This window comes from Salmo salar, chromosome ssa15 (genome assembly GCF_905237065.1).
Source record: "Salmo salar chromosome ssa15, Ssal_v3.1, whole genome shotgun sequence".
Classification (NCBI taxonomy): domain Eukaryota; kingdom Metazoa; phylum Chordata; class Actinopteri; order Salmoniformes; family Salmonidae; genus Salmo; species Salmo salar.
In genome coordinates, this window is record NC_059456.1 from 6,068,107 (window position 1) to 6,084,999 (window position 16,893).

Below are 16,893 nucleotides of genomic sequence, written 5' to 3' on the forward strand. Positions count from 1 at the left end.
TATTTCACCTTTATTTAACCAGGTAGGCAAGTTGAGAACAAGTTCTCATTTACAATTGCGACCTGGCCAAGATAAAGCAAAGCAGTTCGACAACATACAACAACAGAGTTACACATGGAGTAAAACAAATATACAGTCAATAATACAGTAGAAAAATAAGTCTATGTACAATGTGAGCAAATGAGGTGAGATAAGGGAGGTAAAGGCAAAAAAAGTCCATGGTGGCAAAGTAAATACAATATAGCAAGTAAAACACTGGAATGGTAGATTTGTAGTAGAAGAAAGTGCAAAGGAGCAAAATAAAATAAATAAATACAGTAGGGGAAAAGGTAGTTGTTTGGGCTAAATTATAGATGGGCTATGTACAGGTGCAGTGATCTGTGAGCTGCTCTGACAGCTGGTGCTTAAAGCTAGTGAGGGAGATAAGTGATTCCAGTTTCAGAGATTTTTGTAGTTCGTTCCAGTCATTGGCAGCAGAGAACTGGAAAGAGAGACGGCCAAAGGAGGAATTGGCTTTGGGGGTGACCAGAGAGATATACCTGCTGGAGCGCGTGCTACAGGTGGGTGCTGCTATGGTGACCAGTGAGCGGAGATAAGGGGGGACTTTACCTAGAAGGGTCTTGTAGATGACCTGGAGCCAGTGGGTTTGGCAACGATTATGAAGCGAAGGCCAGCCAACGAGAGCGTACAGGTCGCAGTGGTGGGTAGTATATGGGGCTTTGGTGACAAAACGGATGGCACTGTAATAGACTGCATCCAGTTTGTTGAGTAGGGTATTGGAGGCTATTTTGTAAATGACATCGCCAAAGTCGAGGATCGGTAGGATGGTCAGTTTTACGAGGGTATGTTTGGCAGCATGAGTGAGGGATGCTTTGTTGCGAAATAGGAAGCCAATTCTTGATTTAACTTTGGATTGGAGATGTTTGATGTGAGTCTGGAAGGAGAGTTTACAGTCTAACCAGACACCTAGGTATTTGTAGTTGTCCACATATTCTAAGTCAGAACCGTCCAGAGTAGTGATGCAGGACAGGCAGGCAGGTAGCGATCGGTTGAAGAGCATGCATTTAGTTTTACTTGTATTTAGGAGCAGTTGGAGGCCACGGAAGGAGAGTTGTATGGCATTGAAGCTTGTCTGGAGGGTTGTTAACACAGTGTCCAAAGAAGGGCCAGAAGTATACAGAATGGTGTCGTCTGCGTAGAGGTGGATCAGAGACTCACCAGCAGCAAGAGCGACATCATTGATGTATACAGAGAAAAGAGTTGGCCCAAGAATTGAACCCTGTGGCACCCCTATAGAGACTGCCAGAGGTCCGGACAACAGGCCCTCCGATTTGACACACTGAACTCTATCAGAGAAGTAGTTGGTGAACCAGGCGATGCAATCATTAAAGAAACCAAGGCTAATGAGTCTGCCGATGAGGACGTGGTGATTGACAGAGTCGAAAGCTTTGGCCAGGTCAATGAAAACGGCAGCACAGTATTGTTTCTTATCGATGGCGGTTACGATATCGTTTAGGACCTTTAGCGTGGCTGAGGTGCACCCATGACCAGCTCTGAAACCAGATTGCATAGCGGAGAAGGTGCGGTGGGATTCGAAATGGTAGGTAATCTGTTTGTTGACTTGGCTTTCGAAGACCTTAGAAAGGCAGGGTAGGATGGATATAGGTCTATAGCAATTTGGGTCAAGAGTGTCCCCTCCTTTGAAGAGGGGGATAACAGCAGCTGCTTTCCAATCTATGGGAATCTCAGACGACACGAAAGAGAGGTTGAACAGGCTAGTAATAGGGGTTGCAATAATTTCGGCAGATAATTTTAGAAAGAAATGGTCCAGATTGTCTAGCCCGGCTGATTTGTAGGGGTCCAGATTTTGCAGCTCTTTCAGAACATCAGCTGAATGGATTTGGGAGAAGGAGAAATGGGGAAGGCTTGGGCGAGTAGCTGTGGGGGGTGCAGTGCTGTTGACTGCAGTAGGGGTAGCCAGGTGGAAAGCATGGCCAGCCGTAGAAAAATGCTTATTGAAATTTTCAATTATAGTGGGTTTATCGGTGGTGACAGAGTTTCCTATCCTCAGTGCAGTGAGCAGTTGGGAGGAGGTGTTCTTATTCTCCATGGACTTTACAATGTCCCAGAACTTTTTTGAATTTGTGTTGCAGGAAGCAAATATCTGCTTGAAAAAGCTAGCGTTAGCTTTTCTAACTGCCTGTGTATATTGGTTTCTAACTTCCCTGAAAAGTTGCATATCACGGGGGCTGTTTGATGCTAATGCAGAACGCCATAGGATGTTTTTGTGTTGTTTAAGGGCAGTCAGGTCTGGGGAGAACCAACCTGTTCCTGGTTCTACATTTCTTGAATAGGGCATGCTTATTTAAGATGGTGAGGAAGGCATTTAAAAAAAATAACCAGGCATCCTCTACTGACGGGATGAGGTCAATATCCTTCCAGGATACCAGGGCCAGGTCGATTAGAAAGGCTTGCTCACTGAAATGTTTCAGGGAGCGTTTGACAGTGATGAGTGGAGGTCGTTTGACTGCGGACCCATTACGGATGCAGGCAATGAGGCAGTGATCGCTGAGATCTTGGTTGAAAACAGCAGAGGTGTATTTAGAGGGCAAATTGGTTAGGATGATATCTATGAGGGTGCCAGTGTTTACGGCTTTGGGGTGGTACCTGGTGAGTTCATTAACCTCTCTAGGGTAGGGGGCAGTATTTGCACGGCCGGATTAAAAAACGTACCCGATTTAATCTGGTTATTACTACTGCCCAGAAACTAGAATATGCATATAATTATTGGCTCTGGATAGAAAACACCCTAATGTTTCTAAAACTGTTTGAATGGTGTCTGAGTATAAAAGAACTCATATGGCAGGCAAAAACCTGAGAAGATTCCTTACAGGAAGTGGCCTGTCTGACCATTTTTTGGGCTTCTACATTCTCTTTATTGAAAACTGAGGATCTCTGCTGTAACGTGACACTTCCTACGGCTCCCATAGGCTCTCAGAAGGCGGCAAAAACCTGAATGATGTCTTTGCAGCCCCTGGCTGAAAAACATTAGCGCATTTGGATGGTGGTCGATCAGAGGACAATGAGACTGAGGCGCGTGCACGAGGCGACACCATGTTTTTATGGTCTTTGAACGTAAACAGGGTTTCCCGGTCGGAATATTATCGCTTTTTTATGAGAAAAATAGCATAAAAATTGATTTTAAACAGCGGTTGACATGCTTCGAAGTACGGTAATGGAATATTCAGAAATGTTTTGTCACGAAACGCGTCGGGCGCGTCACCCTTCATCACCCTTCGGATAGTGTCTTGAACCCACGAACAAAACAGAGGATATTTGAACATAACTATGAATTATTTTGAACCAAACCAACATTTGTTATTGAAGTAGAAGTCCTGGGAGTGCATTCTGACGAAGAACAGCAAAGGTAATCCAATTTTTCTTATAGTAAATCTGACTTTGGTGAGGGCTAAACTTGGTGGGTGTCTAAATAGCTAGCCCGTGATGGCTGGGCTATCTACTCAGAATATTGCAAAATGTGCTTTCACCGAAAAGCTATTTTAAAATCGGACATTGCGATTGCATAAAGGAGTTCTGTATCTATAATTCTTAAAATAATTGTTATGTTTTTTGTGAACGTTTATCGTGAGTAATTTAGTAAATTCACCGGAGGTTTGCGATGGATATGCTAGTTCTGAACGTCACATGCTAATGTAAAAAGCTGGTTTTTGATATAAATATGAACTTGATTAAACAAAACATGCATGTATTGTATAACATAATGTCCTAGGATTGTCACCTGATGAAGATCATCAAAGGTTAGTGCTGCATTTAGCTGTGGTTTGGGTTTATGTGACATTATATGCTAGCTTGAAAAATGGGTGTCTGATTATTTCTGGCTGGGTACTCTGCTGACATAATCTAATGTTTTGCTTTCGTTGTAAAGCCTTTTTGAAATCGGACAGTGTGGTTAGATTAACGAGAGTCTTGTCTTTAAAATGGTGTAAAATAGTCATATGTTTGAGAAATTGAAGTAATAGCATTTCTAAGGTATTTGAATAACGCGCCACGGGATTCCACTGGCTGTTGAGTAGGTGGGACGATTTCGTCCCACCTACCCTAGAGAGGTTCATAATTTGTGTGAGATTGAGGGCGTCAAGCTTGGATTGTAGGATGGCTGGGGTGTTAAGCATGTCCCAGTTTAGGTCACCTAGTAGCACGAGCTCTGAAGATAGATGGGGGGTAATCAGTTCACATATGGTGCCCAGAGCACAGCTGGGGGCCGAGGGTGGTCTATAGCAGGCGGCAACGGTGAGAGACTTGTTTTTAGAGAGATGGATTTTTAAAAGTAGAAGTTCAAATTGTTTGGGTACAGACCTGGATAGTAGGACAGAACTCTGCAGGCTATCTCTGCAGTAGATTGCAACACCGCCCCCTTTGGCCGTTCTATCTTGTCTGAAAACGTTGTAGTTAGGGATGAAGATTTCAGAGTTTTTGGTGGACTTCCTAAGCCAGGATTCAGACACAGCTAAGACATCCGGGTTGGCAGAGTGTGCTAAAGCAGTGAATAAAACAAACTTAGGGAGGAGGCTTCTAATGTTAACATGCATGAAACCAAGGCTTTTACGGTTACAGAAGTCAACAAAAGAGAGCGCCTGGGGAGTAGGAGTGGAGCTAGGCACTGCAGGGCCTGGATTCACCTCTACATCACCAGAGGAGGAGAGAAGTATGAGGATAAGGGTACGGCTAAAAGCTATAAGAATTGGTCGTCTGTGACATCCGGAATAGAGAGAAAAAGGAGCAGGTTTCTGGGGGCGATAAAATAGCTTCATGGTATAATGTACAGACAAACGTATGGTAGGCTGTGAGTACAGTGGAGGTAAACCTAGGCATTTAGTGATGATGAGAGAGATATTGTCTCTAGAAACATAATTGAAACCAGAAGATGTCATAGCATGTGTGGGTGGAGGAACTGAGAGGTTGGATAAGGTATAATGAGCAGGGCTAGAGGCTCTACAGTGAAATAAGCCAATAAACACTAACCAGAACAGCAATGGACAAGGCATATTGACATTAAGGAGAGGCATGCTTAGCCGAGTGATCAAAGGGTCCAGTGAGAGTTAGATAGCTAGCCGAGCCATAGGTAGCAAGCTGGTAGAAGATGGAGGAGGTTTGTTTTTAGCCACCTCGTGCGATTCCGTCTGTAGATTAGTGGGGTTCTGTGTGGTAGGGGGGACCAGTCCAATTGGCAAAATAGTTAGTTATAGTGGCCCAAGAAAAGTGTCCGATAGACCTATTCAGATCGCAGCCGATAAGACAGCTAACGATTAACGATTAGTGGGCCGCAGATGGGCGATCAGGTTACGTCGCGACGGAGGGGCCAGTTGGATAACTCCCTCGGGCAGGCAACGCCGGTGGTCCAGTCGTGAAGGCCCGGTGGGGCTCCGCATCGGCAGTAAAACGGGTCCGGATAGGTGTTTTGAGGTTGAGTTTTTAGAAGAAAAAAAAGATATGTAAAAAGATATGCGAAGAAAATATATATATACACGGGACACGACAAAGGATGTCTGAACTGCTACGCCATTTTGGGACGAAGAAGAAGAGTGAATGTAGTAGAGTGAATACATTGGGTTATTTTTTCGTACTGGTCCCCCGTGGGAATCGAACCCATAACCCTGGCGTTGCAAACACCATGCTCTACCAACTGAGCCATATGTGACCTGCACATCTCCCTGCCTCACATCTCCCTCTTCTCCCTCTTTCCCTCTCAACACAATATATCATCAAAGCACATTTTACATTTAGAATATGACTGTTTACTGTTGTAATTTTATGTATATGTCCAGTTCCTAAACTTAGAATTTGTATCAACAAAATCATATAAAATATTGTACACAAGAAGTATTCGACAAGTGGTTTGGATTAGTTTTAAAATAATCTCACCTCATTTTTTTCATTGAATTGCCAAGGAAACAAAAAAAGTTCATAAGAGTATGTTCTCTTGGATGAAATCACTTCTATGAAAACGATATGCTCAATCACATTTATTTTGTCCTGAATACCCATAAACCTCAGAGTAGTTGGATATTGTTCCAAAGTGCTTGCACATCGTCCATTCTTTTTCCTGATGGTGATATCCTCTGAGTTGTAAAATAATCTTGGTGGCATTCTAGGACATTCTATTTACACCAGCGGTCAAACTTGCAAATTGAAGCAGTTTGGGTGTCAGGTCAATATTTAGAAGTTTGTCCCCCCTAAAAAATGTGTGCTGTCTGTTTTCTACTTCCAAAGTGATCACTAATAAGTTTACAAGAACAAAATACTTTTTAAAAACTGAATTTAAAGGGGCGTTAAGGAAAAAAATACTAAAATCTGTTTTTTAAAAAACGGCCTATCTGGCGAGTGGTAGAAGTCATAAACATCCGTTTGAGTCCCAGAATTGACTATTGGATAACTTTGGTCATGAAGTCAGCATTTTCTTTAAACGAGATTGTCTGAGATTTAAGAAATCGATGACGTCTCCACTTTCCTTGACATATTTGATGGTTGGGTTTTGATTTCAATCACGCCCACTAACACAGGATGGTAATGCCTAGGGTACAAAGCTACTTGTATTTGTAAAATTGTCAGTTTATAGATTTGGATTGGATTATACTCAAAATCAGAAAAAAACTGAAGTGTTTTGAAATGCCCAAAAATTCTCTTCTCAGTCAAATTTCTTAATGAGGAGGAAGAAAATCAAGGCGAAATCAGTCAGTTCAACCTTTCAGATCCCTGGCGGAGAAAGCAAACAGTGAACGGACATAACTTTATCTCTATAGGAAGAGCCAATCAGACCATCAGTCTCTCTGAACTCATTAACAATAAAGGCTTACATAACAGTTTCAGTTTGCAACATTTGAAGAATGAAATCAATATAAACAGTAATCATTTTATAACCCTCCGACATTTACTGATATCCATAAACTGTATGGCTACTTCACTGACATTCTCACCAACAATGATCTTAATCAGTTAACATTTGTCTCATAAAAATGTGTTTCCTAATGTATTTTTTTGTGTTTTGCCATCTTTAGCAAAAAAAAGCATTCTAAAAATCTCAGGTTCCCAGGTTCAAGTCTTGGTCAGGGCCACCCCTGATTTCACCAAGGCCCACATTGGTGTCAGAAATGGGATTGCACTGAGTGAGGCCAATTGAACAGTTTCCTGTAGATGTGCTTTTCCCACACTGAAGAAAGGGGGTAGTAGTGTAGTGACTGTACAATACCTAGCGACTTCGCAAAGAGGTGTTGACCTTTTTGGCATATTGGTTTAAAGGGTCGTTCCATGAAATGAGTGCCTTTTGTGTCACTTCGATATTTTAAGTATAAATTGTGCACAAATATTGAATTGTAAAAGCCTGTGATATTGAATGAAGTGCCCTTTAATATAGACCACATGAACAATTCAATGAATCAGATTGTTTTATATGAATAAAGACTAATTCATAATTTTGACATATCTTCTAGGATGATTTTAACCCACCTAGCCCCATAGTTTTTTCAAGTCTCACAATCATTGTAATGCAACCATGTCCCTCATTTTAAGGTCTACCCTGTTACGTGAACTGTACTCCTGTTTTAATATGGTGAATAGTTATTTTTTCCAAAAGAAACATTGAATATCTAATAATCAAATCATTGTGTAAAAGCAGGTGAGCTGGTTCTACTCTTTCTGGTGTTTTGTGGTGGAAAACTGAGCAAGTTGAGCATAACACATCAACCCTGTTAACCATAGATAGACATGATAGAAACGTTTTTAACAATTGTTATTTTTTTGTGAAGCTTGTTTTCAATTGCCCTTCTCTGTTGCACACAACAAGCTTCCATTCCCCCTGTCACAAAGGGGATTTATGGCTGATTTAAGATTATTTCAATCTCTATTACTTTAATAGGCACTTACTATATTTGTTTTAATTATTTAACATCTTAAAAACGCCAAGTCAAATTGTAGGTACACTTTTGAATGCACAGGCTATTGCTCAACATGTCTATATCCATAACTTGTACTGATACTACAGTACATGTACACAGATATGTACAGTAGTATTGTTAACTGTGTAAGATGCACAACCAGTAAGATGCACAACAATAACTTGGTGAGTAAACATTGATCGCTGTTCGTGGTGAAGAAAGAAAATGTCCCTTGTATTTTCAAAGCATTTTTCTGCGATAGGTCAGTGAACGCCATCTACAGGTATTTACCCTCTACTACACCACTGTGTACAACAGAATTAATCAATCATAATATTACTGTTATTATACTAATAGTAACGTCATACAAAAAGTAATAATGAATTATTTTTTCCAAAATTATTAACATTTACAATTTCTCTAAATCGGTTTTTTTCTCAATTTAGACCATGAAGAAGTGCAACAAGTGGTAAATGAATATGATGAGAAGCACAGGGGAAGTGAGCTACCAGGTTTCATTAACTACATGGTATTTCAACTCGTTGTTCAAAAACTAGTGGCTAAACTTAAGGATCCAGCTATGATGACACTCCAGAAAATCAGAGGTAACTGACCAGAAGCCCTAGATTTCATGTGATGTCCCATACTGCATTGCATTTTCTGAAAGTCTCTTCATTGCACCTTATTCCACCTGTGAAATGTGTTGTTGTGATGCATCATGTATGGGGGCTCTATGGAACATGCTTACTAAGCACTCAGGAAAGCAAGTTTTGGTGAATCAGATACAACTAAGGTAAATAGAAAATAATGTTAAGTTTCAATTTTGTCTATCCCTTTTAACAAATGCATTCCTTTGTGTTTTTCCAGAAATGGTGCATACACAATTTGTTCATTTGTCCAAAGTCAGCTTCGAGAATGTTCCTTACCTTCAGCATGTCTCAATGGTAATGGCAATAATCATTTGTTAATAAGACCATTAAAACATACGTTTTATTTACACAAATTATGCCGTCTAATTTGAAATAGCGTACCCAGTTGTTTTAAATGTTTGTCTGTTTTACATGAAATACATTTACACTGTATTCTTGTGTTTTGATGAGGTTGATGTTCATGAGATAAAGCAACAACAACAAAAAGACTTCATGAAGAATTACAGTTTACGTGTGGGTTATTTTATAGCCTGAATCTGTCTCTGAAACAATAACAGTATTACAATGCCTCCCTGCATCCACAGTTGGTTGTTTATGTCCTCGTGGTAATTTAGGGCTTGATTTAATCCGTATCACCGAAGTTCAGCGCTATAGGTCAATTGAAATTTAAAGGCATTGTTCAGGCGTTGGCAAGGAGGCTGCGTTCACGGTAAACGCTGAATGCGTCAGCTCAATCGGAAAATTGCATTTAAATGGCAATACGGATTGAATAGAGCTGAACATCCATAATACAGACTGAATAGAGAGAGCACTTACTCTTTGTTTTTGAACTCATAGAAAAACATTGAAAACATCCAGGAACGGCAGTCAAACATAGTGATGAAGAGGATCGGGGAGCAGTTTAAAAATGGAGATGCAGGTCTACACACAGGATGTATTCTTCGAAACATTGAATCCAGAGGAGGAAACCCCAGATTGCTCCGGTTACGACACCAGGAGCAAATACCCTGAGCTGCTCAAGGCATACTATGAGGTAGAATGCACTGCCAACTTGGCACAGACGTCAATTCAACGTCTATTCCACATTGGTTTGACGTTGATTCAACCAGTGTGTGCCCAGTGGGTTAGTTTCAGTTTGAAGATATAAAGTACACTAGGTAAGTGCAGGAGGATATATGCCAGGAAGAAAATCATGCAGCATATTCCAGTTATTGCTCTTACTCAAATTAATCTGACTCTGGATAAATAGAAAGACGGCTTAATTTCCAGAATTTCACAGTATCCCTTTAACCTTAGTGGTTAAAATACCCAAAGTCACCAAATTAACCCCTAACATCTCCCCACTAACTAACTGATTGCTAGCTCTGAAGTTAACATGCTAGTTCTGACAATCTCGGTTAACCCAGAACTAAAAGTCTCAGGTAATTGGTCAGCTGCTCAACTCAATTCTGAGTCCATACGATGCAGTGATCGAGGCGCTCCATCATCAAATGAAATTTATATAGCCCTTCTTACATCAGCTGATATCTCAAAGTGCTGCACATCTCTCTTTACAAGTTACGGGAAGTTTATGGGCCGAATGTCCCCTCCCTCCTTTCCCGAAATACAAAAACAAATGTGTGAAATCGTGATTTGTCCAAATAACCAGTGATGAGAAAACCCAAGCACTGGAACTATTGCTGCTCGTTGTCCAATAGTATAAAGACAGACCTAGACCATTCATGTTTCCGTAGTCTGGCCACGAGAGATTAGCCCCGACAAAACATAGAATTGTTAGTCCTCACTTAAACTAACTAAATCTGTCTGTCTGTCTGTCTGGAGCAGCGACTGGCGGACCAGGTGCCCATGCTGATCCGTTACTTCATCCTGAAGGAGTCAGCCAAGATCCTTTGCTGTAAAATGTTGGGCCTGCTGAACAGCGATGATTTGGACGAGATGCTGAAGGAGGAATCAGCGATTGGCCGAAGAAGATCAGCCTTGCGAGCCCGTGTGGAGCATCTTGGACTGGCAAATGACAAGCTCAGTAGCCTATGAGAACAGAGTGGTTTTTGACAATGCCAAAAAATCAGAGATTTTGTCACAAAATATTAGTTTAAGTATAATCAGATTCAATTTTACACCAACATGTTTTGATGTCATTCCTACTTTACGAATGGTCTACAGACAAGCAAAATACACTATTTTATTTGAAGAGGCAGTAATGTCCAAATGCAATGTCTTTAAATAATAATAATGATGATAATGATGACGAAGCTATTATCTTGTATATTCATATTCAACAGAAATGTGAGGAATGAGATTCCCTGGTCTCAATGTTTCCAGATCAAAAGCGCAGATTCAGTATATTCCTTACCAGTAGTCCACTGTCAGTGATTTCTAGGATTAATACAGCACCTAACCACCATACAGATAGAGATTCCTCTGTCAACTCAGGTTGACACAAGGTCAAGCCATGAAATATGTCAATTCACTTGGAAATTGATTTCGTCTAGATAGGTAATAATCATGAACAAGACTCCTCCATTAACTTAAAAGTTGTATTTATTTATTAACTTTGTCACTTTCTCGTCTAACAACTAACTCGGTAATAAAAACAGGTGATCTCTTCCAGTTTAACAGTCCCAAATACAAAACACAGATAAACACAGGAAAAACAGAAGTATTTACACAGTCAAACCACATTATCATGTGGAGAGGAGAAACTGCAAAGACAAGGCAAAGCTTTCCGTCAGTCAACGGCCGCGTTCCAGAACGACTACATTGCAGACGCCCGCCAGATCTCACAACGCCTGGACAGATATCAGCTTTGTCACGCCTGCAATGTAGTGGGCCTGGAACGTGACCAATGTGTTTAACTTCAAAGTGTATGCTAGAATCCTAAAAATAAAGTGTTCTCATACAAATCTGATCACTATGAAATGTACCTGGTACAAAATGATATAAGAACAAATACAATAAAATATTTGTAAATATCCATAATATGAAATAACGACGACTACAGAGAGGATCATAAATTAATAATCTGAAGAAAGTAAAAACCTATTAGGAAGAAAGTTTGATTCAGCATTAACTGAGGAAAAACAAAAGTCCAAATCCTCAGCTCACACACACAATCTCCACTATTACATAAATCAACTCATTCACTCGCTCAACTCTGCTCCGCCACAGCACTTACTTAACTCAACCACAAGGGGGCGATACAACCACATTTCTATTCTACCATACTCATGAGAGGGGCATAAGTGGTTAGGTACGCCACTATCACAGGATGCATAATCTTGAGTGCTTAAAGCGTTCAGCACAGGACAGTCCTCCAAAGCTATATTTATTCCATCAAAGTGGCTGGTTAGTGGCAGAAAACCAAAACACTGATTATCATCAGGAACATACTGGTCGCGTCCCAAATAGCACACTGTTCTCTATATCAGTGTTTCCCAAACTCGGTCCCGGGGACTTCATGGGGTGCACGGTTTTTCTTCTTCTTCTTCCCCCTAACCCTACACAGCGGATTTGAATAATCAAAAGCTTGATGATTAGTTCATTATTCGAATCAGTTGTGTAGTGCTAGGGCGTATACCTTGGGGTCCGCAGGACCGAGTTTGGGAAACCCTGCACCTATATAGTGCACTACTTTGACCAGGGCTCACAGGGCTCGGGTCAAAACTAGTGTACTAATATAGTGAAGACGTTGCCATTTGGGACCCACGAGGTATCTATCGTCACACCATCTTAACATCCACCCCTCTGTTTCTGCCCATGGCTGAGTGTCCCATTGATAAAGGATGAGAGGAGAAGGAAGTTGTTGCTTCCTGTTGTAGAGTATCACAAAGCTTTTATATCAACAAAAATGGACATCAAGTTTCCAATCCAATGCACTCAGTGCATTTTAAACATATTGAGCAGTAAAGTTCTCAAGGCTTGGCCGACCACACCGACTGGAGCAAGAGAATCACGTATAACGGTACATGTGACACAAACACACAAATAAACATTAGCTTCATATTTTCTATACCAACCCTGCTGTAGGTTAGCTTTGACACCATTATACCCTATACTGATCCCCAGTAAACACAATGCTGGCTTTTTAAACAGAGAGAGAGACAGAGAGAGAGACAGAGAGAGAGAGAGAGACAGAGAGAGAGAGACAGAGAGAGAGAGAGACAGAGAGAGAGACAGAGTAGCCTGTTTGTTGTACATGTTAGGACTGAATCAGTTGGCCATCCAGCAGCCAACTCTTAACTCCTGTAGAAAGTCAAATACATCTTGAAAATGTCCGGAGATTTTCATCAACAGTGTCACCCAGTGTAAATACACGGTGTGTTTTGTTACGTTTTCGGCAGATGTGGCCAAAGGACAAAAAAAAAACGCATTTCCCTGGACTTTTCTCTCCTTCTCACGATGGTCGTAACTTATTATTTATTTGTTTTAAATTTTAAAAAAAGTATAGAAATTCATTCAAAAAGATGAAAAAAAAGTTTTCCTTGAAACATACAACATGAAGAAGAGAAAACTCTCCATGACAGGAGAACAGAAAAGTTCCTTTTCCTCTGAACAGAACAGGTCAGATTGTCGTGTCCCATCCAAAACAGGGATACTGTTATTAGGACATCCCCACAGGGCACGGCTTGGTTGTCAGACAGGGTTGACTTGGTTCCTCCTTCTGAAACTCTACACTCTACTTAGCAGAGTAGATCTGTGGAACGAGAGAGAAGAGAACATCTATTATGCAAGACATGTAACAGACATGTAATTCAGTGATAATGCCTGAGAAGCTGCTGTTTGGAGAATAGATATATTGGTGTGGGTGTTAGGCCCGAGACAAAGTTGAGGGCTGGCAAACCCTGCCATTAAATCCTCCCAATACAAGCTTCGAGGGTATTATCAGTTTTATTCGTTTTACACAATGCAGATATCCCGGTTAGCCAATGTGCAGGGGCACTGGTTGGTCGGGCCAATTGAGGTAGTATGTACAGTCATGGTTTTGGTGGTAAAAACTGTTGAGAAGCCTTTTTGTCCTAGACTTGGCACTCCGGTACCGCTTGCCATGCGGTAGTAGCGAGAACAGTCTATGACTGGGGTGGCTGGGGTCTTTGACTATTTTTAAGGCCTTCCTCTGACACCGCCTGGTGTAGAGGTCCTGGATGGCAGGCAGCTTTGCCCCAGTGATGTACTGGGCCGTACGCACTACCCTCTGAAGTGCCTTGCGGTCGGAGGCCGAGCAATTGTTGTACCAGGCAGTGATGCAACCAATTGGACCGCAGAGTGAAGGAAAAGCAACCAACAAGGGCTCAGCATATGTGGCAACTCCTTGAAGACTGTTGGAAAAGCATTCCTCATGAAGCTGGTTGAGAGAATGCCAATAGTGTGTAAAGCTGTCATCAAGGCAAAGGGTGGCTACTTTGAAGAATCTCAAACATGAAATAGATTTGGATTAGTTTAACACTTTTTTTGGTTTCTACATGATTCCATATGTGTTATTTCATAGTTTTGATGTCTTCACTATTATTCTACAATGTAGAAAATAGTAAAAATAAAGAAAACCCTTGAATGAGCAGGTGTGTCCAAACTTTTGACTGGTACTGTATATTCATTAAAAAAGTTATTTTGATGAATTTATTCATCCTATTTCATCCTTCCACGAGATATAGTCCCGACACCAATCTAGGGTTGCTACCCAAGCCGGCTGGTCGTTCGTTCAAATGGTTCGGTTGCCAGAGACGCGACCCAGTTGTTATGTCTTTTTGTTCTGTATCTATGGACGCGACCCAGTTATTATGTCTTTTTGTTCTGTATCTATGGACGCGACCCAGTTATTATGTCTTTTTGTTCTGCATCTATGGACGCGACCCAGTTATTATGTCTTTTTGTTCTGCATCTATGGACGCGACCCAGTTATTATGTCTTTTTGTTCTGCATCTATGGACGCGACCCAGTTATTATGTCTTTTTGTTCTGCATCTATGGACGCGACCCAGTTGTTATGTCTTTTTGTTCTGTATCTATGGACGCGACCCAGTTGTTATGTCTTTTTGTTCTGTATCTATGGACGCGACCCAGTTATTATGTCTTTTTGTTCTGTATCTATGGACGCGACCCAGTTGTTATGTCTTTTTGTTCTGCATCTATGGACGCGACCCAGTTATGTCTTTTTGTTCTGTATCTATGGACGCGACCCAGTTATTATGTCTTTTTGTTCTGTATCTATGGACGTGACCCAGTTATTATGTCTTTTTGTTCTGTATCTATGGACGCGACCCAGTTATTATGTATTTTTGTTCTGTATCTATGGACGCGACCCAGTTATTATGTCTTTTTGTTCTGTATCTATGGACGCGACCCAGTCATTCATTATAAAATGTACCGTTGCCCTTGCTTACTAGCTAGCCAACTTTGGCTAACACAGTCACGTCAAACTACCATTCCAGTGTTTTACTTGCTTTACTTATTTACTTCGCCACCATGGCCTTTTTTGCCTTTACCTCCCTTATCTCACCTCATTTGCTCACACTGTATATAGACTTATTTTGCTACTGTATTATTGACTGCATGTTTGTTTTTACTCCATGTGTAACTCTGTGTTGTTGTATGTTGTCGAACGGCTTTGCTTCATCTTGGCCAGGTCGCAATTGTAAATGAGAATTTGTTCTCAACTAGCCTACCTGGTTAAATAAAGGTTAAATAAATAAAATAAAACAGTGCAGCCAGAATAATGGGGGGGGGTACAGCCATAACAATGAGCTAATGACGTGCGATTTCGCACGCCATAGAACATTTGCTTTCTTGCCAGGTCACTGTTCAGAAGAGATAGCCAACTACATAGCCAACACATAGCCAACAATCACTTCAAACTGAAGCTGGAATGACAGCAAACTAGCTGCATTAAATGTTTTTCTATTGACATTTCTTAATATATATCCATAACAATAATGCTGATTCATATATTGACTGGCAGAGAAAAGCTGCAAGTCTGTCTCGTCTCATCCCCAACATGTTCACTACTATGGGACAGCTGGAGATCGAATTTGAATATTGAAACAATGTTGCAAATGTCGGAGACGGACAGCAAGGTTTATACAAATCTCTGCTGTTGAAAACCAACTGCTCGTCTAAAAGAAATGAGAGATAATGTCTAGATGCTTTTTATAGTGGAGATCAAGTTTATAAATTGCCTGGCTGGGCTGATGAGACAGTGGATTGCACAGTCAGATGGAACAGAGTAAATAGGCATTTCAACGTCATAGATTTAGCTGGTGGTAGATTTAGCTGGTGGTAACTTGTGGAATAGACACCAGCTGGAATGCGGTATTAACCTGTTATGGCTAGGGGGCAGTATTTTCACGGCTGGATAAAAAACGTACCCGATTTAATCTGGTTACTACTCCTGCCCAGTAACTAGAATATGCATATAATTATTGGCTTTGGATAGAAAACACTCCAAAGTTTCTAAAACTGTTTGAATGGTGTCTGTGAGTATAACAGAACTCAAATGGCAGGTCAAAACCTGAGAGATTCCTTTACAGGAAGTGGCCTGTCTGACCATTTCTTGAACTTCTTTGCCATCTCTATCTTTTACAAAGGATCTCTGCTCTAACGTGACACTTCCTACGTCTTCCATAGGCGCTCAGAGCCCGGGAAAAAACAGAATGTCGTCATCCCAGCCCCAGGCTGAAACACATTATCGCCTTTCTCAAGTGGCCGATCAAGGGACTGAGGGCTTAGGCGCGTGACCTGGCCGCCCCCGTCTTTGTGATTTTTCCTCTGTTTGCCGAAAAGGAGATTCCCGGTCGGAATATTATCGCTTTTTTACGAGACAAATTGCATAAAAATTGATTTTAAACAGCGGTTGACATGCTTCGAAGTACGGTAGTGGAATATTTAGAAATGTTTTGTCACGAATTGCGCCATGCGCACGACCCTGATTTACCATTTCGGATAGTGTCTGGGACGCACGAACAAAACGCCGCTATTCGGATATAACGATGGATTATTTTGGACCAAACCAACATTTGTTATTGAAGTAGCAGTCCTGGGAGTGCATTCTGACGAAGACAACAAAAGGTAATCAAACTTTTATAATAGTAAATCTGATATTGGTGAGTGCTAAACTTGCCGGGTGTCTAAATAGCTAGCCCGTGATGGCTGGGCTATGTACTTAGAATATTGCAAAATGTGCTTTCACCAAAAAGCTATTTTAAAATCGGACATATCGAGTGCATAGAGGAGTTCTGTATCTATAATTCTTTAAATAATTGTTATGCTTTTTGTGAACGTTTATCGTGAGTAATTTAGTAA

The 16,893-nt window shown here is 41.0% G+C and overlaps 1 protein-coding gene across 3 annotated transcripts in view; it reads right to left on the minus strand.

The window, feature by feature from the left end:
- Positions 1-11,125: 11,125 nt before the first annotated feature.
- The window catches only part of LOC106570905 (ras-GEF domain-containing family member 1B-A), a 74,470-nt gene continuing 68,702 nt past the window's right edge, over positions 11,126-16,893 (minus strand). For all 3 annotated transcript variants that reach the window (XM_045695411.1, XM_045695413.1, XM_045695410.1), the window contains one exon: positions 11,126-13,295. In XM_045695411.1, coding sequence (XP_045551367.1) covers positions 13,271-13,295 — 25 coding nt within the window. In that variant the 3' untranslated portion in view covers positions 11,126-13,270. The remainder of the gene's footprint in view (positions 13,296-16,893) is intronic.